We start from the raw sequence: 25,111 nt of genomic DNA, 5'->3' as shown, positions 1-25,111 counted from the left end.
CTAATGTAAAATGTCCAATGGACCGATTAATTCGCGAAGCACACCCTGTAAGAGCATCATTCCAATGTCTGGCCGTCCACAGCTACAGTCATTTTTGTCCAATTTCACTCAACCACTTCAGTCCAAACTCTTAAGGAGCCCCCCTATTCAGGTCAAGCGTACGTCGTAGATCCTTTGGCTCACGACCTGTCTGTTCTCACCCCAGTAGTGGCCATTTTCAGTTGTAAGCATGAGTATTATTAGCATTTCAGATGTATTGGCGAATTGAACTTTCCACAACAGATTGAATAGTTTGATTCTTTCAGCCCGAGATCGAAGCCTCTGTGTGAAGGCTTGCATCCAACCCACATAAGAAATCTGCTCCAACGAACTGCTCTTTTGGGCTTCCACTTCTTTCACACGTCTGGAAGACCTGCAGTGCAGAAGTGAGCACAACAGCTTTAGTGTGTTAGTCAAATGTTGTGGACGTGTGAGCGGGATCTCCAGTCATCTTTCGTCGTCCCCGGTGAACGTCCGTGATCAAGAACAAATTGATCTCCTGTCAGGATGTCGGAATTAAGCGAAACTTACTGAAACTGGTCAGGGCAACGATGAGCTATGTAGTAAATCGTTTATTAAGGCGCACAAACTATCGGGAGTGTTGAGTTGAACATTTGCCTCTGACCCCTTAATGATGGAATGCGTGGAAAGTACTTTTAATGCAAGATTAGCAGTGGGATTTTTCATTGGGGTGACTTTATTTTATAAAACTACTATAACACATCCTGTAGAAGAAATTGAAACCGTTGGCTCTGATAAAATTAGCCTATAGACCCTCTACCACAATCTGATCACGAATTGTCAGCAAGTGTTGCAACCCATAGTTTAAGATAAATGGTAAATATCCTCACCATACTCCGATATAGATGTTACACTAATCAGCCAGTCAGTCAATAGGGAGAATGCCCCATGCTTTCCCAGTAGGATGGACGAAACGGAACTAGGTGCAATGCATACTACTGTCCGAGTTCAGGATTAGTATTAGGAGGACCAGCTCCAAACGTAACTAGACTACACAAGGGATAATGGAACAACCGTTTTCGTTGAGACAAATCTGATTGGTTGTCCTTCACTTAACCTTGACAGATGAGTTCTCTTTTTAGTATCACTTTGGCCCACCTAGAACTTTCCACGTGACCTTTGTAAACAGCCGGTTTTCGGCTGCACATGACACGCTTGCATGCGTCAGTGATCAATAGATCAGCTGATTCGCATGTTCATTGACTTTTCTGGTTTTGGCCAAGCGCGTCAGGATATCAAGCGGCTATCCAGACTCTGGTTCACGGTAATAAGAAGGTATAGAGGAGAGTGTGGTCCACAACAATTAGATTATGGCATCATGCTGCCCATGTCATCTCGCCACCATCATCGTGTGTAGTAATATCTCCACAAATCAACTACCTTCCCCCCAATAATGGACTGGTAGACAGCTGAAACGGAGACGTGTAAGTAAACGCATGCGAGTATCATACTGGAGTAGAACCCAGTCGGTGGGATTGCTCCACCCAATAGGGGGCCAGTACACAACCACAGACGAAATTTCGCCGGTTAGTCAAACCAGGACTAACAGAATGCTCTCACTGGAGTCGGTTACGTAACACGATCTGAAAGACATCTCGCCACCATCATCGTGTGTAGTAATATCTCCACAAATCAACTACCTTCCCCCCAATAATGGACTGGTAGACAGCTGAAACGGAGACGTGTAAGTAAACGCATGCGAGTATCATACTGGAGTAGAACCCAGTCGGTGGGATTGCTCCACCCAATAGGGGGCCAGTACACAACCACAGACGAAATTTCGCCGGTTAGTCAAACCAGGACTAACAGAATGCTCTCACTGGAGTCGGTTACGTAACACGATCTGAAAGATTTCGAGCGACGCGGAACGAGAACGCCCTCAGCTCAGCCATCTTCAGGCTACAGCTCGTACTCCGCACTAGCTGGTTTTCGCTTGTGCACCTTTTCATTGCAAGTGCACAGCAGCCAGCTACCGCCCACTAGGCTTCGAAAAAAACCACAATGAACTACTCGAAGAAACCATTCTAAAGACAAGGCAGTGGTGAAAGGAGGAAGGCCTTCGCTGAGGAGTTATTCATTGGAAGATGCCAACCGACCAGTTACAGACCATTGGACACGGATACAAAACTCTCATATACATCTTGTTTACAAAAACTGAACATCCATCTTCTCTTGAACGCCTCCTCCTGAACTTTCCTGGATATTCATTGACTTTTGCTCAAATCCAAGCAAATGCTGCAAAGCGAATCCATAAATTCCGCATCAGGTCCCCCTTTTCAAGAGACGCAAAGCGAATTTACAAGAAGAAAACATACTACTCGCATGTCTCCTCCATCAGTAGTATCACCGTTACAGTGGTAGTAATGCAGTGATGGGGCAGAACAGTGTGATATTTTATACACTAAATAAGATGCACACGACTAGAAAACTTGTTGGTAATATAGAAGTGAGCAGCAGAAACTACAAATTGACCTCCGAAAAGCAACCGTGAGTCGAAAGATTGGCAAACCGGGCACGCGTACAGGTTAACACGAGAAAATACTTTCTATTCAATCAACCGAACCGAGAAAGATAAGGTTACCCTTGAAAACTAAGTGAACATGGCCCCAGATCAGGTTCACTGCTCCTCAGTAGGCTTGTAGCTCAAATCCACCGTGATTTGTTGCTCCGTCGAAATTCCAAACTCTTCATCTGATACGAAAAGTCTTGGACTTACACTTGTCAAGTAGGCAGTACAATGCCGACTTTGCAAACATTTCAGTTTTGTTCTTGTACCATCTCATAGTCTCGCTTTGAGCGAGATGGCTTAACTGGTTAGAGCGCTCATCTTAAATCACCTCATTGTTAACAAGGTGATATCCTCGACACGGACTCTTTTCAACGGTTCTTTCGTGACGATCATTACCGTATGTACGGACAGCTTAATCCAAACAAAAAACATTTCGGACGTCATGGGACGAGAAGGTTTAGTAGGTAAAGCGCAAATCTATTGATCGGGAAACCCGTGGTTCGAATCCAACCTCTGTCTCTCGACTTACCCTGACTAGGATTGGGTGACTAGGCAGTATCCCGGCCCTTGTGCTTCCTTCGGGTGGCATGGCTGCTAGACATCGAAAGGGTGCTACAACTGAACCATCGGTCTCCTATTTGCACGGTTGAATTAACATCGGCGTGCCATACGAACGTGGCGGTCATCCTTTTGTGAATGCATCTGCAACCAGTTGGTCGCCAACACTGAACTCAAGCGACACTGCGTGGAGCTTAAACCGCATGGCTAAACTCGTGATCCTGATGTTCACAATGAAAAAATATATCAAAGAAAACCATAGCTAATAATATACAATGGATACTCTATAATTCAAACCGGTACTTATCGTCCCGTACCGGAGATACCAAAATTCGGCTGGGGTTTAGACCTGGTTTTCTGCAAAATGTTTCAGTATCCCAAGAAGTTCCATAACTTAAGCTAAGTAAATTTTGTATCTATCAGGAAGGTCAGCTTTCTGAAAGCAACCACTGAGTGCCCGAAATCTACCGAGAATCTCAGCTGCGCTAGATGTTGACCAAACGGACAGTTCCCTCTCAGTATGCAGCGCTTCACAACCCTGTATCAAACCGAGACAGTGAGAGTCAGCGTTGATCAAGGTCAGCTGCGACGCGTCGCAGCTTCGTACCAAAGCCAGACCGTGTGCATCAGCATTGGACAAAGTTCAGACAGTGTCCTTCCAATAAATAGCTTGAGACCGTTGTATTCTCGTTCTCGTACGCACTCACACTCTCGCACTAGCTTGTTCGGAATATAGCTGTTGTGTTCCCTTCTTCTCCGGCACTAGGCACTGGGGCGGTTCAGCAGCAAATTCGTCAGATTGGCGAATAAGCGGATATAACAGTATCAAACAATCTCACCCCTGTTATAATTCGCGAAATTTCTGTCAAACCTTGCTATTCGACAACGAAACCCTCATAAATGTTTGACGATAACTTGGCAGACCATTGTTTATTTTCGGACGTGAATATTTCAAATCCCCAAAAGCACGAAACAGATTTTTCGACTGAACAACCCATGGCAGACTTTTGCAGAATACGTCAGAACAACTAGCTTGGCGGAGAGTGCTAGTTTTTTCCATGATAATTATCGTTAAGCTAAATATGAGTATATATATATATGTATATAGGTACAGGGCGGCGAAACAGCCTACTAATGAACGGAGGGGTTCAATGGGGTCGCGGGTTTATTCAACTGAAGGAATTGCATCGCTGTCTAAGTGGATGGTGTACCTGAACTATTTATGGACCAATGCAGGTTCAAAAGCTATGACCACAGAGTTCAGGGCAGCTTGACCGAATCTTGAGCTGACTCAGCGATGGACAAAGTTTCGGATCTCACACTTCGTGACCGTTTCGTTAGATTCCCGACGGATTACGTAGCAGCTATCTTCTTGTTTGGTAGAGTGATCCGTGTGGGTACAATATGCTTAGATCGTGCCTGAACTAGATACTTCGTTGCATAGTCCAGAGATATCGGTCAACTTCCGTGTATTTTATGTACAACAAAGATGCGATGCTTAAAGTGAGTATACGGGCGAGCACACGCAAAAGTTGGTTCCGGCAGTTCGTAGTCCGTTTTGAGTCTAATGGTGAGGCTTGAATGGACACCCAAACATGGTATAGCAGCCTTATATTCCTTAGTGCTGTTGCATGCAACAGTAGGGTAATTTACAAATCAATTCGTTAGGTGTTTAACCTGAAGAAAACCCCAAACTCCGTGCTCCGCTTTTTAGTCTGTTTATTCTTAACTTTGCGGATTTTCAAGTGATTACCGAAACCACGCGAGATTGTCAACTCGTGACAAATTCGAGATCCCAAAGGACCACTTGGTCTTTCAAGTGTCAATAGGTGTGTAGTAAGTGGGGAATCTCACAAAGGACACTACTCATAGGGTTGATGAAGGCAGGATTCAGTCAGGTGTACCATGAAAACCTAATCGATACGAAATGAGTGCATTTGTCCAAATTAGCGGGGATTCTTCCATCTTCTTGAACAGAAGATGGTAATGCTCCGAAGTATACTTGGTGTCAAGAACCAATACAAATCAAGGAACGCGCTGACTTGGAATAAGTGTATGTTCTAGCCTTTCTAGGTGCAAACAGATAGTGGGATGTTTCTGTGGGTTTTTTCTCGCCAACTCAACCGACTGAATTCAACCCAACAAACTTTCCCTTCCCTAGGAAAACTCATTGGCCCAGAAGATGGTTTGAAACGTTTAATGAAAGCAGTCTCTTCGGTTTTTGTTGGCTCTTTGGATCGGCCGACACCAGGGGAGTGGACCTTGGAGGTTATCACCAAACCGGACGAATCTGCTGGTAAGGAGGCTTCGATTGGAGAAATGGACCTTGAGGATGAAGAACAGTGGTTCTCGGTACGCGTTTCCGGCATCAGCGATGTGGATTTCTTACAAGGCTTCAGCACTACACCAAAGGAGTACAACCAAGCAGGGTCGCAACAGCCCATTGCGGGTAAGATTAAGTCGCCTTAGGTTTGTCTTCTGCAATATATATCAAGCGCCTAGACGTGTAATACTACTCACAGGGTCGCTGAAAACCCCTCCACAACTCACGACTGATTTCACCCATCTTGAAACACATCAGGTGCGCGCAGTTCCCTCCTCTCCGTCAAATTCATGTTTAACTCGAACCGAAATTGGACAGATTTCGACAAATAGTCTCATGTGCACACGAATCTGATTTTCACATTTGGTTCCGATATTCTATATAGCATAAACGAGAGACTCAGTTGGATTCATTTGAGCCTACTGTCAAAACCAAGTTCGTGTGCAAATGAGAGTAATTGTCGAATTCTACATCGAGTGCCATTTTGATCCCGATACCCTCGTTACCGATTCGATCGTTGGCATCCCGCTTTTGAGGTTAGCTAACAAGAAGGGACTCATTCTTCCAATATTTAGTATTTAGTGATACTTAGGTCATTTCAAATCATACAGCTCTTCTACCTGTTCCATCCTCACTCCACTTGGTGCGTCGTCAGAATGCCCATATTAAGAATGTTCACTCAGCTAAGCAGAGAAATACGTCACTGTCAACTTCTCAAAATAATATCTGTACAATGCTCACCAGCTTTGAGATATAAGGGTTGACGTTTTCTCCAGGATGGGATCTCAGTGTTTGTCATTTTGGCCCCTTTGTCACCCCAAAATGTGGTTGGCCCACTCATAAGCTCTGATGATAAATGGACGTTCCACTTTTTCGTTTCTGGATACATACATAAACGAGAGCTTCTTCTAACTGACATGATTTACTTCGTAATCTACAAGTGATCGGATGTACAATTGAATGCTGTTGAATACTCGTAAGCATTCCGCGGTTTCGAAAGACCACAAACTAGTCAAATTAACTTCCCTAGAAGGGACACAAACAGGCTTCCCCTGGTAAGGGTTAGTTTCTTTGGGATGGAAAGTTTTTAGTCTATTCAGTCTATACCTCAACAAGTAGAGACCATTCAAATCCTGAAGTTTATCTTTCCACCAGGCTTGTATACCCGCTTGCTGACCCGCTGACCACGCAAGCGTTAAGACGTGTATGTACTTGACAGGATTGCATGTCCGTATGTTTTTTCCGGATCACGTGACAGGATTGCATGTTCCTATAGTTTTCCTAATCACCAAAACCAACCTCTCACTGTTCTTGACCACAGGTGTGAAGAATTTTGTCATGGTTAACATGACTGGCCGATTCCAACCGGGACGTCTGGACCACCTGGACATGCGTGCACCCAACGGGACATCTTTGGTTCGGTTGCCTATGAAACAAACTGGAACAAGTCATGTGTTTGTCAGTCAGCATGCAATGGATCCGCTCTCGGAACACGCTTACCTGCAGGCAAGTGTGCGCATGACATGATCCACGCGGTAACTAGCTCCCTAGTGACCTATCGAGGTTTTAAACTGGCTACCCACCAGAATTCTGTGTTCAAAAGATTACTTACAAACTCCATTCACGTTGCAGACTCGAATGGACACACACTGACTTATTGATCGTGCTTTTAGAACTAGAAAAGTAAACGCATTTGTATTCACGAGAGTTACCACCCAAAAGGCCTTTTTAAGCATAATTTAGATCCCTTCGGTTGCACTTAATGTGAACGGGACGCTATTACTACTTTGGATTAAGGAGCTCTTCGATGTGACCTTATATTGCTGAGCTTCTATACTCGTACAGGAGAGAACACAAATAGCAATGGATGGTCGCTAACGCCGCCTAGACTTTTAGGTTAGGAGCAGCACCAGTTATTGGACAGTCATCCAGCCGTCGGCAACTACACCTTGCGAAGTGCACATGAGGTTATTGCAATTCTAAATCACCAGGTTGATTCACAAGCGAGCTATACAGTTAGATTTCATTCCCATATAACTCACTCGAACAAAAGATCGGCCGTGCAGCGTTCAAGAGATTGTCAGGATGTACACTTACCTACTATGGAAATTCTCCGGCATTTTTAAACAAAAAGAATCAACGGTTTGTTCAATGCAAACACCTTCAAAGAATCCGAAAACCAGTGGATGATCAGGTGTGTATTTCATCGAGTTTCCCAATGGAAACTTTGAAATTGGTAGGCTGTATCATGGTGGTCCCTATGATAATGGCGGTCACTCTTTTCCCCAATGAAAGGAAGTAAAAAAGAAGGTGCTGTGTACTGGGTTTTGCGGAAACTTGTCAGTTCTCGTTGCACAACAAGAGTGCAATGGGCGTGTGGTTATCCAATAAGTGGGGATATATAAATGTATGTATACGAAGATAGGCTGTCGACGCTTGTCAAGCTCAAGAGGGACGAAAAATATTGTCTACGACCCAGAATAAGACGTCGTTGTTGATGCACCAATCCATCATAGAAAAGATCGCCACGTGTAATTCCACTTTCCTATAACTGGCACATCTAAAATCGTAACACCCTAGGAATGTTGACAGAATCCATTTCAGTAAACAGTCGACTCGTCTCTTTGGGGATTTTCCCAAAAGTTTTTCCCGTGGTCTGATTGGGGAAATTTGCCTGTTTCCTCTTGCTCCAAGCAGAACAGCGCTGACAGCAACTGAATCGGTCCAAACGCTTGATTATTTTGATTGATTTGTGGCTGATAGCTTTCTCACTTGGTAAATTACAAAACGCAGACTTCTACTGGGGTCATGCTTGTACCTCTCAGAATGTGCAATGTGAAGGCAAATCACTTCAAGGAGCGAAACCGTACACCGGAACGAGTGTTTTCCCGGTTATTTTGATTGGTCCCTTGCTGTGTGCATGAATAATTTCCACACCTTGAAAGAGATACGTAATTAAGTTTGAAAAACTGTGAAAGGTCTTCTGCTTTCCCCCAACTATGTCAAACCACACAACAGGCCGCCATTCAAAGAGTTTTTCGAAGGAAGGCGGTGGAAGTGTCGCGGAAGTAGACTGTAGGTCATCGCCTTCGTTCTTTTTCAGCAGATTATTATAACTTTAAATTTGAGAGTCTTGACCATCTGCGCGAAAAGTCACGAATGAAGAGTGAAAACATTCAAAAATTAATATTGTTGACGGTTTTCTCTTGGTCGTTTTTGCGAGTCTCTTTTTAAACAACCAAGACAGATAGTTTCAACTCGGAGAAACGAATTGCTTGCTACTTACGAGCACAGATCATTTGGTACCACTCGACTAAATGAGTTCCTTCTCGTACTGTAGTGCAAAAGATGTTTTAATGTTTCACACATTCTCGTAGCTCTGTGCATATCCACTCATCCTCATGTCGCATTTCACCACACCCAGGATAGAAAAACCCCGTGTAACTCTGCTGTGGACTTAGATTGTCCTAGACGAGACACCGGTCATCAGGATCAAGAACTCCTCTGGGTAACGACACTCATGCTAGTTTTCATGGTCACATGTCCGCTTAACTTTAGAATTACAGCTCATCTTAATGTTTTCAAATATGAAAAAAGTGGCACGTTGACTTCTAGGCTCTCCATACGCTAATAATTGGTCAAAATGGGTTCTTCTTATCAGCAGAACAACGCCGGTTGGGGCCCAAAGTTTGCAAGGATTGTGACGGGCCAGTGATGTATTAGTTCTGGTGCATTTATTAGCACAATTCAGCTGTTTGTATGATTGACTGGATGAGGAAGAACGTGTACACATGCAATATAATAGTTGGCTCTTAATCAGTTGACATTTCATGTATTCGTCGAGCTTGATAACTGGCTTACAAATTTCATTTCACTTTATGAGGAAACATCAGTACGCAATTGCGTGGGTATTTCATCAGTTTCTAGTTTTTTCATATGGTTTCTAGAGAGTAGCCAATACTTCCAACCTGATTGGTTCCCCAAAATTCTACTTTCTTATGACTTGGTCGACCGAGTTAGGGTCTCCTTTGCGTTATGGACCAGTTTGCTCGCAAATGATTGGCTGACTGGATATCCTAATTTCAGTAGCTCTGTTTCTACCTTCCGATTGGCCCGTTTGCGTTTGTCTCACGTTCAGATCCACCTTCGTCCATCTGGTCGGTCAGTTGAACGTTTTCAGTCTTCGGCGGATTTATTCTTTTCATCAAATTTGTCTATTGGGAAATTGTTCAGGGAACACCCGCTCAACCTGGCACTGACAACATCTCCTCGTATTATCCTATTCGGTGAAATAAAGAATGGTCACCTGATCAGCAGCCGATTAACACACACGAACTACTAATATTTCGAAACTATCGGCAGTACAACGGCGTCAGTCCGCGTAGCCTAGCGCTACCCAAAGACCAGCAAAGCCTGGAGTGAATAAGTGAATTCGACGGCAACTGACTTGAGTGACAATACACATACACAACGATTTGTTATAAACACTCAAACTCAAGTCCTTCGAGTCACTTATTCAAAATTCTCTCCATGATCTTTCTGTTGCGGTACAACTCACTACAGTCAATGCTATCCTAAAAGTTCTGAGTTTACTGGACAGAAAATGCAACCAGCAAATTCATTTGCTCTTGAATAGGGCGATCAATAACGAGACCAGGACAGAGCTTGACTGTAGCTTTTATTTTTCAGGTTTTCGTGCCTCTATGCGGAATCGCACGCGAATCGCACGCCAATCACCTCGATAATCAGTGAGATGCTCATCAACATTTCAGTTTACTTGCAAAATTGTTGCAACTGAAAAGTTGAGGGTCACTCTTCATGGCAAACAACAGTTTAGTTCAAACAGCGCTACATAGCTGCTTGCGAAATATCATATATTTTTGGCTTAACGACTACTATTCCAAATTTTATTCAGGTTTCCGGTCGTGACGGTCAAGGATTTCCGTTTCAACGCTATTCCAAGGTAGCCCTTTCTGGTCGGAAACCACGTCCTATCGTCATCACATGCCCACCCAAGATTGAGCTTCAACGTGGTGCGACCACTGAGCTTGCGTGTACGGTAAACAGTGAGGTTCCGTACACCATTAAGTGGTACAAAGATGGGAGACATTTGGCCGGACATGCTGATGAGAATAAAATCTACAAGTAAGTCACGCCTCCGGATGGGTGAGAGAGGGAGAAAGAAGAACGAGACACTAGCGAATATACACTCAGTTGCAAATTAATTTGGTTTTTGGAGTGACTCCCTGGAACCCCAGCTGAATCTCTCGTTTGTGATGTTCTCAGGCAACTGAATGTGCTGCATAAGGCCGCCCCATGTTCCAGTCGCTACGATATTCGAGATATCGCAATACATGTATATATTTGTAATGCACTACTCCCGACAAAACAAATTGATTTGCAAATGAATGTATTTCGCTAATTTCGTGCAATTCGGTTTCAAGCAGAACATAAGGTCGACGAAAACCCGGGAAATGCGCCTACCTGATGAGCCCCAAGAAGGGCGAAACCGGTCGTGGGCTGTCGACGGATTTTCAGCAACCTTATGAGTAGTAGATTACAATAAACGAGACACCTTTGTTCTAACCAATGTGTATGAGTTTTGGTCAACTTGTTTTTACAAATTCTGTTATCACCAAAGGTGTAGAGTTCGTTTGCTTAGCCAGTCCCAAAACTGTACCTGAAGGTGGCCAACAGATTCGTATACCCGGGAATATATGGCCTGGGTCCGTTGAACCGTAGAATTCAACTGCACACTCCGAAACTCACTACTGATAACGCCGTGCCTCATCACTCCGCATGTGGAATAGACGAACTAAGTAAACAAGAAATAAGGTGACAGACAATTTCACGACATCCTGTCACGGTTATACTACTGATGGGGAGGCACGCGAGTAGTATGTGTTGTTCGTGGAATTTTCGCTTTGCGTCTCTTGAGGAGATCTGTTGCGGAATTTGTGGAGTCGCTCTGTAGCATTTGCTTGGACTTGAGCAATGAATGATTGGAGTCAGTGAATATCCAGGAAAGTTCAAGAATACGCATTCAGGAGAAGATGAATATCCAGTTTTTGTAAATAAGATGCAAATGAGAGTTTTTCTTCCCTGTCCAATGGTCTGTAACTGGTCAGCTGGTTTTTTCTGATAAATAAATCTGCAGCGAAGTCCTTCTTCCTTTCAGTGGTATTTATGCAGAACTCGGACCAGGAATAGATTCATGTAATTGTGGAGAAAAACCTAAAGTCGAACATTTATATTCTGCATTCACCCTCCACGTTTGTTCACAGGGTTGGTTTTAGTTCTTCCGTCCAAAGTCAAATAAAACAAAACTGTCCATTTAGCTCATCTTCACCTTGATGTGACTTGATGGGTGTGTTGTGCACTCCGGACACATCGTTTATTCATGGATTCCTGACATCTTTTATCCTTTGTCCAGCCAACCGGGTAGCGTGTTGTACACCATCACCGATGCCAATGAAGATTCTCATGGGATCTATGCAGCTGAGGTCCATCCAACCATCACTGAAGGCGATCCGAAAATTGACGGTGAATTCAAAGATGAGGTGGCTGTCGTGATTCTGCGTAAGTCGTTGCCGGTGGTTTGATCCCGTTCTGGCATTTATTTGTATGGCATGAAATGGTTTAAAACGTTCTTCCTACATCTCAGCCGTATCTGAGCAGTAAACCTCAATTTCTCGTTCTACTTATTCTCTCATGAGTCCGCTCTGAGGTCGTAATAGGTGTGAAAGTTCATACTTCATTGCCGTCTTCCAGTTTCTTCTTATAAATAGATCGTCTGTAAGGTGAACAATGAGCGTTTCTGACGTTCCTGTTTCCTTGCATCTTCGTCGTGAGCACGTGACTCTATCGAAACTATCCGATGGCTGATTAATCATCGTTGTCTAAGTGTGCCACAAACAACTTGGTCAGAATCTGGAGCCTATTCGCCTACAGCACCCATCTGGACTTCAGGGTCCTTTTCACCTCTCGTGAAAAAAGCGGCTATTTTGTGATGCGCTCGAATTCCGATTTTCAGAGTTGGTAGACAATTCCGAAAAAAATATAGTGTTCTATGCAGAACAGAGTCGGTCCTCACTTGTTATCATGAGAAGTTCATTTCCTTTCTATCGAACGTTATCTAGGACTCAAGCAACTAATGAGATACTCACATCTTTATTTCAAAAAGCAGTTGCTTCTTTGTCATACAGTCTACACAGCCATCAAAAACCCTCATCTCAGATCGAAAAGAGGACTCTCAAGAACTCCGCTGTACTCCCTAGCGCTCTCGTAATTCCATTTTTGGACATGTTCAGTTCATGGTTTTAACATTCGTCTTCTTTAGCCCCTCACATCTCTGTTTCGCCATTCAACCGCATTTAAATGCTGTATAAGTATGACCGGGTCGGTATGAACCTTTATTGGATCTAATCAAAACCATTCATTTTGTCTGCAGAAGCTCGGCTACATTTATCGACCTTAAGAGTTTTTGAGAAACATAGTGAGTGGGATTTACCACTTCACAACTGGGGATTGCTCGATTACAGTGTTTGGTACAACGGTACGATGGTTTCTGCCAAAACGTCACAAAGTACCTCTCAGTAATTTGCACAGAACCGGTTGTACTTTCTCAACTGTCGCCAACATACAATTTTTGAATTTCTCTGAGCCGCTGAAAACGCCGTATTGTTGATTTAAAGGATAAAACCTCATTAGAATCGGAACATATGTTTTCCTCACTTCGTTTTTTTTCAACCAGTTCTAAGAATTTCGAATCCCGCCTTGATTCTTGTTCGAATAACTTGTCAACGCCTATTCCATTGTCACAGTGTTATGACCCTTCTCATAGAGGAAGATTTTCTTTGCCCATTTGTCAGCTCCACCACCACGTGTGCTGATTCCCCGGAACACAAGTGTTGAACCCGGTGTGGCTACTCTCACTTGCACCATATTCAGTTTGGATGAGTCGGTAAAAGTGCGTTGGTATCGTGGACTGGAGACTCCGTTTGAACTTCGTGATGGACGTCGATATCGTATTGAAACCACGCAGGAGGCCAGTCCTGGAATGCCCGCTCAGGCGTTGACGAGCAAGCTCACCATCAAGTAAGGGGATAGTTTTTTTTCTGTGAGATCACTTTGCAACGGTTAGCTAAGCATCAATGTTTTGACGCTGAACTAGAGAAAAGATATTTTTAAAGCCCACAAACAGGACAAATAGGGGCAGTCTTATTAAGGGTGCTATTAGACGTCTCTGCTTTCGCCCTATTCACTCCAAAGCTTCCCTCAATGTGGACTCTTGTGATTAATGTAACTGCCAGGAAGGCCAGATTCCTGAAGATTATCTCAGAATACCCGAAACCTACTGAAACCCTCAAAACTCCACTCTAAACGCGGATCAAACAATCTTGGACTGAAGTCACACAGTGCGAGACGGCCTTGGATCAAGGTCAGACAGTGACCCCTCAATACATAGCGCTAGGCACTCGCACTCGATTGTTGTAGCAAAGCTGCTGTGTTCCTTGTCGGCGTGTTTTTTTTCGGGCACTAGGCACTGGAGCGGGGACAGCAATCAGATATAACATAAACTCTCGACATTTTGTCACCTATTTGACGCGACCAAAACGACAAGTTGACAACACGGTTTAAATTATGTTGGCCTTCGTTTCTCAATCTATGTGATTGAGGACCCATACGTTGATATATGCTATAAAAGAATCGACGGTGAAAAGGAATAGACAGCTGAGTCATTGGGTTTGAAACAGTCCATTCATATCCTTACTACCTGTTACGTATTCTGATTGAGATTTTTATCAGACAGGCATATTTCCTCATTGTGGCAGTCAACGCGTTTGTTTGGGAGAGCCCCTGTTCAACTAAACACGATATCTGAACAGCCATCCTGGATAGCTCTGAGCCAGTTTGGTCTTCGAATCGAGTTCCACCACTAGGGATTCCTCAGACATTGTGGAATCGCTGCTGGTAGCTATCACAACTGCAATCCATTTCTGTCCTAATACATAATGCTATTCACATCAGCCAGCGACTCCTGGAAAGTCTCCGTGTAAACAGAGTTTCACAAAGGAAACTACTACTCACAAGGTTGCTGAAAACTCTTCGGCAGCCCACGACCTTTCTACGTAGTTTCCCTTATGAAACTATACTGCTATATCTCGAATATCGTGCCAAATGAAACATGAGACGGCCTGTGTGCAGCACATTCAGTTGCACAACATCGTAAACGAGAGATTCAATTGAGTCTCTCATGAAAACCAAATTGATTTGCAAATGAGTGTATTTCTCGAAGAGAGTTTCACAGCATTCACTTTCACAACATGTGAAGACTGGGAGATACCATTAATCACTTGACGAAAATTGTTTTCTTGTTTTCCTCGTTTGTTTTTTCTCATCAGCAGTCAAAAAATGGAAGTGATGACTAATGGGGTCTTCAACACCAAAAGAAACATCTGCCGTCTTGGCGAGCTACATATTTCTTCAGCAAAGTCACCATCCGTCTGCACGAAAACCTATCAGAATGATGAATAGCAGCGACGAGGTTTTCTTAGGGACCCTGTTATTCCATGGGAAGTTTACTACCACGTATCGCGTCGAATATATATCGAATAGCGCACAGCAAAGGACATGCAAGTTTCTTTTCCAGCTCTGTGGTGGTGATCTCTTAACTTGGCAGTTAAGTGTCTGGAGGTTGAAAATTTTGGAGATTTCTTCTTAATTATCAACAGTTCGGAATGAAAGTATTGTCTGGTGTACAAACAGACAGGATCACAAAGGAAGGCCTTGCCCTAGCTAACTAGTTGGTGATAAGATATCCTAGTTGGATACCGAAAACATACATCTGAATCCAAATTCCAGCGGGAAAATGGCAATTCAACGCCTGACCGACTGCAGTCACTACAATCCGGTCTAGGATTCGTGCAATTCTCTGAGAGCCTCATGAAGTTCACCAGTTTCAATCGATGCACATATTCACCAAGGTCAAGTGGAACTCCAGTGGCTGACAGCCCCCATCGCGAGATAGCTCAGGAGCGAAATGACTCAAGTGGTTGGAGCGCGAATTTACTGACCGGAAGATCCGTGGTTCGAACCCGACCTCTGCCCCTCGACTTCTCCTGTCTAGGCTTGGACAACCTGTCAGTATGCCAGCTCTCGTGCTTCCTTCAGATAGCAAGGCAGCTAGGCACCAAAAGAGCGTTGCAGCTGAACACGCTACTTCTCTTCAACGACCGGAATTCGGCCAAGCGCAGGGGAATGGAAGCCGGATCCTTGAAGTTTGTCACGCTAGTATTATTTCCGGAACCGTCCAAGGTTTGGGTTATCAATACTCAACAAGCTTGTTGTTCATCACGGTTGAATCTAAGAGTTTGCTTTCCAGAAATGCTATCCCAGTTGACAGTCATTCGGATTCAAGTAGTTTCGAAAAATCGTGGCTGGTGCGGTAGATTAGGTCGAAACCCTAGAAATAGTTTTCCGCTGTCATCTTAGATTTTTCGCAGGTATAACGTGTGGCGATAAGTAAAATACTTTACTTTGGTCCACCTAGTAGAATACTACTTGTGCTTCCTCTCAAACTTTCCTATTTCTTCTTCCATCTTTCTCTCCTAGTGGAGCAACAAAAAGCGATGCGGGGAAGTACATTTGTCAAGCCGAACACAGAGGGGGAACAAGCGATGCTGAGGGATTCTTACACATCCATGGTAAGTCTTTTGTTGGGGCATGTCTGATCTCTTCTTGGAACTATCGAAAGTGAGTAGGTGCCGAGTTACCTATCGGTCTTTGCAGATTTGAATGATCCCGATCTATTGGAATACGGTTTCTTTGACAATAAGCACCTGCTGCTGACGCATGTTGTCTCAAGCACTTGAGTTCACATCGCTGCGGCGAAATGCGAATTGTTGACGATAACGAACACGCTGCATGGTGATGCTGTTAGTTTTGGATTGGCTGTCTAACACCCCCCACACTGCTCCGCGATGCCTGTGACAAAACTTCGTAACTTACTTCTGCCTGAAGGTCTCTACTTGTTCGTTGGCTTGTTCGCTGAGCCGGGCAATTGGATTGCCAAAGTTTGATCATCAATCGAGGTGACATCATCAGTGCGTTGTTCGGGCGCCTAGTGGTGCGCAGTCGTGCCACCGTATAGGTGTAGAGCTCGGTTGACTTCCTGTCTTGTGCGCGCGAGTTTGTGTGTGGGCCGAGTTGCAGTGTGAAAAGAGTGGTGTCCATTCGTGTTTGATAATTGCACGAACAGGAATAAAACTTGACCTGATTTAGTTGAAGTTCGCAAGCCTAGCGCGTGACGTAGGTGGTAGCCGCGCATACAAAAACGGATCAGAAATTACAGTGCACATGTTGTCGGCTAAGGTTACAATTGGGAACAGGAATTGTTACGTGATTTGGGTGTTTGTGACGCGTGACCTAGTGAGTGACCGCTACAGGCCTGTACAAATCAGCGAATCAACGTCTGCTAACCTATTGTCAGGTCATAACGAAGTCCAGACCGCAATACAACACCCTAGGTAAACTGAACGACGTGGATGGAGATGCGGGTAAGGTACCAAGGTCCAAACACAACAATCAGTCGGAGTGAATATTTTTCGGATTCATCCTGGGTTGACTAAAACACATGCCAATAGCATGCGCAGTCTGGTGGACGAATTCGAGCAGCCCTTCAATTTTGCGCACTACGTTCCGGTACTTATGACAACTTGAAAACTCACTAGATGAACCGCTGGGATTCCTCGGACTGTGTGCGGAGTTCACGAAACCGCCGTCCTGATCGTTTGTTGTGAAGAAAGTGATGCACAAATGTTCCGTAAAGCAATGCCAAGAGATCAGTTTTCCCCGACCAAAGGACATCCTGATACCTACCGTACGAATACACACAGATCAGTGGATCTGTTTGCAGCTACTCATGTGGTATTCGAGTTTTTCACGGTCGAACTCTTACCGATTTTTTGTTTGATTCTCGATAGACAACTCACGCCCTAGAAGTTGTGCTGCTTAAGTAACTCTAAAAATTTGACAAATTTCGGAAAGCTGGCCGGCTCATTCCACATGCGCGCACATACCATCTTCATCTATCTCGGTGCCTACGACCAGGCGCAACCGGACGGTCTATCTTTTCCAGAGCAAGTAGTGTTGGCGTTGGTGATTGGACCGCTCAATAAAGGCTATACCGTTACTGACGACAGAAACGACAAGTATTTTAGAACCTTGGCAGACAATCACATTTCCTTACTGAACTTCGTTGGTAAACAACCAATATCACGTTATGGAATTATAAACAATTTTCATTTGTAAATTATCTGAATGTCAATGAAAGACTAGGTAGAATCTTTAGTTTATGATATCTTTTAACTGAATTCGCCGCACAAAAGCCTATCCTTGTTCCAATTGACATGATATTTGAGATATCGAAGCATGTTTTTCTGACGGAACATACCACTTACAGGGTTGCTGAAAGCTCTTCGACAGGTCAATACCAGTTTCACCTTTTCTGGTTGTCATCGGCTAGGCATAGTCTCCAAGCCTTTGTCAACCTTATGTTCTAACTTAATACGAATTGTACGAATTGAGCATTCGTGAATTACGGTGGTGTTAATTAGGGAATCAACTGAATCAGTCATGGTCCTGCAGCACACCTTCTACCCAAATACGGGTGACAGATCACAAAAGAGCACTGTCGTTTACCAAAACACCACACTCAGTTTTACAACCAGCCCACAGTATATATCAAATCACCTGCCTCGTCCATAAAATACACATCGATAGAACGAATAGCAAGTTTGAAACAAAGGCAAAATGTGCAGTCGAGCTTTGGTTCTGTTAAACGACTGGCGGTCTGTCGCCGTTGAAGACGGTTCACATTCAGTCACGTGACAAGGCAGAGAATTGACACGCGATCGTCGTTTAATGTCGTTAGGATGTGCAGCAGGTGAGCAATAGTATCCTGAGTTATATCAGCTGCACTATACAAGCAGATCGCTGATGTCCTGGAGCCACCAATTAAGTAAGAGCTGAGAATATTTGAATTCATAATGCGAATATATGCCTGTTTGAAGACACAACCTAACCATTTTTAAAGTGTATCACTATTGCCGCACTCATCTCGTTGAAATTAGTACACAGTTTTGTTCAACCTTAAGCTCAACGTGTTTTCATGTGTACAAACCATAAGTAATATACCTTTCACGAGTTTGCTGAACAAGACGCATTTCTCCAAATTTAGTTACCCCCAAGATTCGACTTGACACGGACAGCGTGACCTTCAAAGAAGGTTCGGCGCTTATTTTAAGCTGCTTAAGTGAAGGTACACCGCAACCAAAGATTGTCTGGCTGTTCAACAAAGCTCCACTTTCTGTCAAAGAACCGGAATCGCCCAGGGTGACTTTTCAAGAGGACTTTATGGTAAGTTGTCAGATTCAGTTCAACGAATCGATTCTAGCTGAAACTTGAATGTACCCAAATTCATTTCGATTCTGTTAATCCAAAATGACTTCATCGTTACCCTGGTCTTTGTATAATTTGAGTGCACACCGTGCAGTTTGGCAGCAAAATTCCTCGAAAAGGAACTTTTAGACGACCGTGCGTCATTGTGTGAAGAGTTACCATAACTGGACGAGCAAAAATCCGCAGGCTAATCAATAAAAGCCAAATTCCGTCCATTCCAGACATTAATTGGCCAAAATCTTTCCATCTTATGTCGCCAGACCAGATGTTTCATTTTGGATTCACTAACAGAATTGATGTTTTCCCATACTTTAGTTGATATAACTGTTTTCGGAAGGATAAGAGGCCAATTCACTTTGTCTTTTCCCAGAATGGTCTAACTTAAGGTAGAACAATCGAGCTTGATAGGCAGCCTGTGTAAAGCGATCCTTAAAATAAATAGTCTGAATGTGATTAGGATAGACATAAATACAGATACACTGGGCTGGTTGCTCTGATACCTTGTCATCATCATTCTGTAATAACATAACCGCGTACTCGTCATACAGTGGTTGTAGCTGCTGCAGTTTCGTTCAACGATAATTGGGGGGTAGCTAGCTGCTCATTGCAGGCGGGAGATGATAAATTGGTGCATAAATCTAGCACTGTCAGTGGGCTGTCAAGTGGGGGGTTGGAAAAGGAGCTATGCATTAAAGGCAACAGCTTGGATACACGAGCGCCATTGAGGGCGCGACTGGGCCATGTCTGATGGGACCCATAAAATGAGTAGACCATTCAGACGCTCAACGTTCTGTAATTCGTATTGATTGGTGTCGAAATCCACCGGTTTATATGTCCTTATGAGGAATAAGCGGCACCATCCTCCGCACAACCTACAGTAAACCGGAGTCGCTGCCAAGCTAAATGTATCTGCCATTCTCCTTCTCTCTCATGTGCGCCATTTGCCGTCATTTCTGTCATCATTTCCGATCTTTCTCAGGAGTCCAGACTTATCATTCAGCCGGCGAAGGAGGAGGATGCCGGTGTGTACACATGTTTGGCAGTGAATTCAGCCGGAAACGACAGCAGAACAATCACGGCGGATTTCATTGCCAGTCCAACTGTTGACAAAATCGAACTATCGACCTCCTCGCCTGTTGAAGGGCAACCTCTGACAATAACATGTCATGTATCGGGCAAACCGAAGCCCCGTGTCAGGTGGGATTTCAACGGAAGCCCGGTATGTTGTTCCTGGATCCTCTAGACTACTACGTTTGCACAAATTGCCACGCCAATCAAGGCACTGCTCACCTGCACACAATATTCTCTGATCTATTTGCTTCGTTTTTTTTGCCAGGTGACACCTAACTCCAAGATTAGAATTGACGAGGAAGAGGGTAAGCTAGAACTGCTTTCAGCTGAACAAAGAATGCGAGGGGAATGGACGTGTTTGGTTGAGAACAGTGCGGGGACTGCTCGGAAGTCAGTCACTGTGGATATTGGATGTAAGTCCGTACTACAGCCTTCTGCTGTATCCACATATTTGTTCTTCACGCAGGGATCTGAGATGGTATAATGACGTTTTTTCGCGCGGCAACTGTTTTATTTTATTGGCCAGGAGGAATGTGACGATTAGTACTTGTTTCTATAGAAATCCATAGGAACATATAAAATGGGAGGAAGGAACACTGTCAGTGAGCCGCGAGTTCTATCGCATAAACTATTCGAAACAGGCGGCCTTCAAGCACCTAGCTTGAAATGTATGCACACTTATGCATACTTATTTCTATTCATCATCAGCATCAGCAGGTGATACACAATGTGATTTTATACACTATATATATATATACTATTGAACTTGTGCATAATAGTACTTCTTCTGATAGTGAGGCAGTGCAGGCAGCTTAAGAGCACGATTTTTGTAGGAAGTACACAGGATTTTTCAGTAAGACGTTCGAACGCGTTCCATCCGGAAAGAATCATTCACTGCCGCACAAACTCTTCAACGAAGGCAAACAAATCAGAACAATATTTGGAAAAAGATATTGTCCCTCGCGGACTAACATCTATGTTTACATGCTCCAGGAAAGCTCCGTTAGAAATCGTGGTCCCGGGTTTTGGTATTTGGTTCTTTCTCCGACTTGTATCCGGTGACTTGTTGTAGGAGGTTTTTTGCGGTGGCTTTATTGTGGGTCCACATTCACCTAGTAAAAAGCCGAAATGAGGAGCGCAATTTCTGATCACCTCATAGTTTTGTAATCACTCGCACAATGAATATATGAACAAGACCAGTTAGTGATAGTGGTCCTTGACGGAACCTAACCTGTACTGTGTGCAGATAAGAGCCTTAGTGAACCAGGGAACGTTCCCAAAGTTTGCTTGCTGCCCAAGCGGATGTCTTCTGTGTTCCAGAATCACTACAAATGGGGTTATTTTGCCGAAACAAGTTTATTTTGCAGAAAACCAATCTGTTTCAGCGTTCATTTTACCGTAGAGTTACATTTATCATGGGTCATCCGAAACTCAACTGCAAGATGGTAGGGTATAAAAATGACGTTTCTCGATTTCGTGGAGTTGATGAATATGAACTATAGAAGTAGAGCAAAATGGAAAAACAGAAAGAACTATAAAAGTAAAAGGTGCACCAATTGAAGCTGGGGATTGCTTAAATCGATGCGGTGACAAGGTTGAAAATTGAAAAAACAAATTTATACGGCAAAATAGCCGTTATGTGTATGTGTGTGATTAATTTCTTCGGTTAATAGTCCACATGATGTGATGACGCGGTGACAAGGTTGAAAATTGAAAAAAACAAATTTATACGGCAAAATAGCCGTTATGTGTATGTGTGTGATTAATTTCTTCGGTTAATAGTCCACATGATGTGGTGACCTTTCATCTGAGAAGTCGTCACTCGAGAAGTAAGACAGCACGTGACCAGACGAAGCCAGTTCCGTGCTCGAAGAATGAATGGATCCGTATCCTGTGCAAGTACGAGTTAATCTGACTGGTTTAGCAGTCATCTACTGGCAAGTGCAAATCACCTTTGAGGTCCGTGAGATACTACGGATAGCTGTCTATCCGGATAATACTATCAACAAACTACCATCACTATGTTAAATCCTTGCAGCGCAGTTCTTACTTAACTATTACTGACTTTCATTCAGAATGAGCGATCGTGGTGTTTGAGAGGACTGCTGTAGGTACCTCATGATATACGAGACAGTCTACAACGTGTGAGTGGATGCTTGTGGATGAAACAGTGCCACGATTAGTGTGCACGTGGTCTTTTAGTACGGTGAATCATGAGAAGATCCATCTTTAATCCACTTCCTAACAAAATAGAGGATGATGAGTTTCACGTGTACAGCGAACAGAATGGAAAGCCAGTAAACTTGAAACAGTCATCTGTCTGGTCGGATTTATTGGTCATTTCTTTTGAGACTATGTAAACTCCTTCGATATCCATCAACACCGTAACACAATTTCCCGTCCAATGGTCAGATCCACCGAAATTCCGATTAGACATGGTCCCCGGAAAAATTTTGGCCGAATTCTCCATGGACACCATTCTAGCCTGTCCCGTTGAAGGACATCCCATGCCCATGGTGAAATGGTATCGAGTCACACCAAGCGGCAATCTACCTGTTCAATATGGCGATCGCTATCGACTTCAGGCTGACAATTCCTTATCGATCCGGGGTAAGTGAACATCCTCATTGCTGAGGAGTTTTATCTCGTATTCCGCCTAAAGTAGTGTGGACTTTTTAGAATTCAACGGAAAAGGTGTTAAGCTCTGCAATAGCCATCTGATGAAGGAGGCCGTCCTCGCTGTACCATGGTCAACGTGAGCCAGAAGGTACACCAGATGCCAGACTTGAGGTCGCAAATAGCTGCTTCTGTGCCTATGTCAGCCGTGTTTCCTTTTGCTGTGGCTTGTATATACAATGTGGAGCCGGCTACTTAAAGCGTCAGTTAAGCGGGAGTGGAAAACATCCTGGCGTATTTTTCAACTCTACACTTTCGTGGGTACTTTTGAAACAAGCCTGATTTCACACAGGGTACATCATGAGGATCCCCCTGTCCAACTAGATTCTAACAAGATTATTACGACTGTAAACTTGATCCACGTTGCAGCCAATGAAAACTATCCTATTCTCCAGCATATTACTTAGCACCCGATGAAATAATGGCTTCGATTTCTTGATTTATAGTCATCGAAAATAGAACTAATCCAAAACTTCTCAATTTTGTCATACGACAGGACGAGTCCATCACTATCAATAATGGATTGGACATATTCTGAAGTTGTTTGATATACAATGCTCAAAGGATATGGATTTTTGCATCTCAGTGCGTACAAAATACCTCGATAACAGGCATTTCCCAGCACTACCAGCGTTTCAAAAAATTGACGGCTATAAGCACCTAGTTTTTTTAAACAAATATACTGATGATTTTCATCTATTTTAGATGTCAACATGGAAGATGCGGGGGCATTTGTGTGCGAGGCGGTCAACATGTACGGCAAGGACAGCCATACGGTGCTAGTGGATATTGGAGGAACAAGTAAGCCTTTTCCACCACTCATTTGGTTACTTTTATCTTATTTTTTTGCCGTAGGATTTATTACCGTTTGCTTCATTAATCTACACCGATCGATGGAGTGGACGCTCTGTGGTCTCAGATAGATACCGAACAAGTTTTTATTCGCACTACTGAGCAGTTTGTAGTAGCATGGCAAAATCACTTCTCAAAGTGCGGCCACTTTGCGACCTGTCTATAAAATGTGCCTTGCTGTTTCCAATTTCAGAAGCTCCAATGATCTCTTTCACGGACCCTAAACAGACTGCAATCAGCGGAGCTCCAGAAAAACGGTTAGTCTGCAATGTTTTAGACGCGAAGCCGGTGGCTACGGTGATGTGGTTGAAGGACAACCAGCCGATTGACGTCGGAGCATCTTCCAAGTATACACTGGATAACCATGATCTCATTATCCGTGATCTTAACGTAAGTGCTTTATTTTACGCGTAGCTTCGTTTGCCCTGGATAGGTTACAGTGTTGTGGCTGAAAACGAGCAAGGACATAATGGTGTGGAAGCCTCGGAAGAAATTCTGCTTCCCAGAGTATTCAATGAAATTGGCCTGAGGGTAGTTGATAGGCAACTTAGTGTTTATCTTGACTACATGCTTGTGCAAGAAAATACCGCTAACTAATCCTCCGTTCATTCTGAATTCAAACCACATGCCTAATACAACTGACCTAAACTGGGTAGTCATCTTTATCACCGTCAGCTGTAAAAACCGAGTACTTGTTGTAGAATTGTTTTAGCTGCCACTGTTTCGTTTCCCGGTGATTTAGGCAGGTAGGTTGGGTAGCTGCGCAATGGAAGCCGTAGTTGATATAAGTGACGCGTAAATACAGCACTGTCAGTAGTGTGTTCATTGGGGGGGAGCTATGCATTGAAGGCAAACGTTTGGATGGGATGCATGCGCGCCACTGAGGGCTCGACTGGGTCGTGTCTGACAATGTTCTTAACCGTTGATTTGTCCTGTATCGGGACCCCGTCCAGGAAGACGGCAGTGGCCAGCACATCTGAATTTGCTGGTAATGGATTTCATTGTTTGTCGTTGTTTGACCTCCCGTGGCTTGTTTTCACCCTTCACCTGGTTGTGCGAAAAGAACCCTTAGAGGAAGCCGGTCGACTGGCATAAGGATCACGTGACCAAGCCAGCGTAACCTATGCGGTGTGATCAGTTCATCTGTCGTGGATGAGTTATCTCTTGCGAATATCATTCCACCTACCTCAGTATTGCTGATCCGGTGTTCCCACCAGACTCGGGCAATGCTTCGAAGACGTCACGCACGACACAGCACTAACTAAACAACTCCTATCGCTTATATCACCCACTTAGGGGTGTTCTCAGGTCCCACTAGGCAGTGACTTTTTACCTAAACATTTGGGAACAAAGCAATACTCATGAGTCAACATATTTTGGGTTTTTAAACTTTTCGTCAAACAAAACGCACCTTCCTCATCCGGTGCTAAGGTGATGGAATCCATTCGGACATCACACTTGTTTCCTTTTATACTTACGTTCAAATTCATTTGTGGTGCTTCTGGACATAAAATAACCGCGGTACTGTTGTCACGTGTGATACACCCAACTGTTGGGATCGTTGATCGACTGAATAGCGAAAGGGTAGACGAAAGGAGCAT

At 43.9% G+C, this 25,111-nt stretch overlaps 2 protein-coding genes across 2 annotated transcripts in view; one reads left to right on the top strand and one right to left on the bottom strand.

Annotated features, from left to right (window-relative positions):
* Positions 1-25,111, top strand: part of T265_00915 (hypothetical protein) — a gene marked incomplete at both ends in the record, with an annotated part of 141,560 nt that overhangs the window by 24,199 nt on the left and 92,250 nt on the right. Inside the window, 13 exons of the mRNA XM_009164810.1 lie at positions 5,289-5,576; positions 6,772-6,962; positions 10,366-10,595; positions 11,884-12,029; positions 13,322-13,547; positions 16,065-16,156; positions 16,898-17,008; positions 18,691-18,869; positions 19,891-20,130; positions 20,248-20,395; positions 22,395-22,592; positions 23,364-23,459; positions 23,704-23,900. Coding sequence (XP_009163074.1) covers positions 5,289-5,576; positions 6,772-6,962; positions 10,366-10,595; positions 11,884-12,029; positions 13,322-13,547; positions 16,065-16,156; positions 16,898-17,008; positions 18,691-18,869; positions 19,891-20,130; positions 20,248-20,395; positions 22,395-22,592; positions 23,364-23,459; positions 23,704-23,900 — 2,342 coding nt within the window. The remainder of the gene's footprint in view (positions 1-5,288; positions 5,577-6,771; positions 6,963-10,365; positions 10,596-11,883; positions 12,030-13,321; positions 13,548-16,064; positions 16,157-16,897; positions 17,009-18,690; positions 18,870-19,890; positions 20,131-20,247; positions 20,396-22,394; positions 22,593-23,363; positions 23,460-23,703; positions 23,901-25,111) is intronic.
* T265_00914 (hypothetical protein) lies at positions 148-25,111 on the bottom strand (the record flags this gene model as incomplete). The annotated part of the gene is made up of 3 exons (XM_009164809.1): positions 148-412; positions 6,750-6,876; positions 24,922-25,111. The coding sequence occupies 3 exons, from the start codon at positions 25,109-25,111 to the stop codon at positions 148-150; spliced, it is 582 nt and encodes a 193-aa protein (XP_009163073.1).

The sequence above is a fragment of the Opisthorchis viverrini genome (assembly GCF_000715545.1).
Source record: "Opisthorchis viverrini unplaced genomic scaffold opera_v5_9, whole genome shotgun sequence".
In the NCBI taxonomy this organism is placed as follows: domain Eukaryota; kingdom Metazoa; phylum Platyhelminthes; class Trematoda; order Opisthorchiida; family Opisthorchiidae; genus Opisthorchis; species Opisthorchis viverrini.
This window is presented reverse-complemented; position numbering and strand designations above follow the sequence as displayed.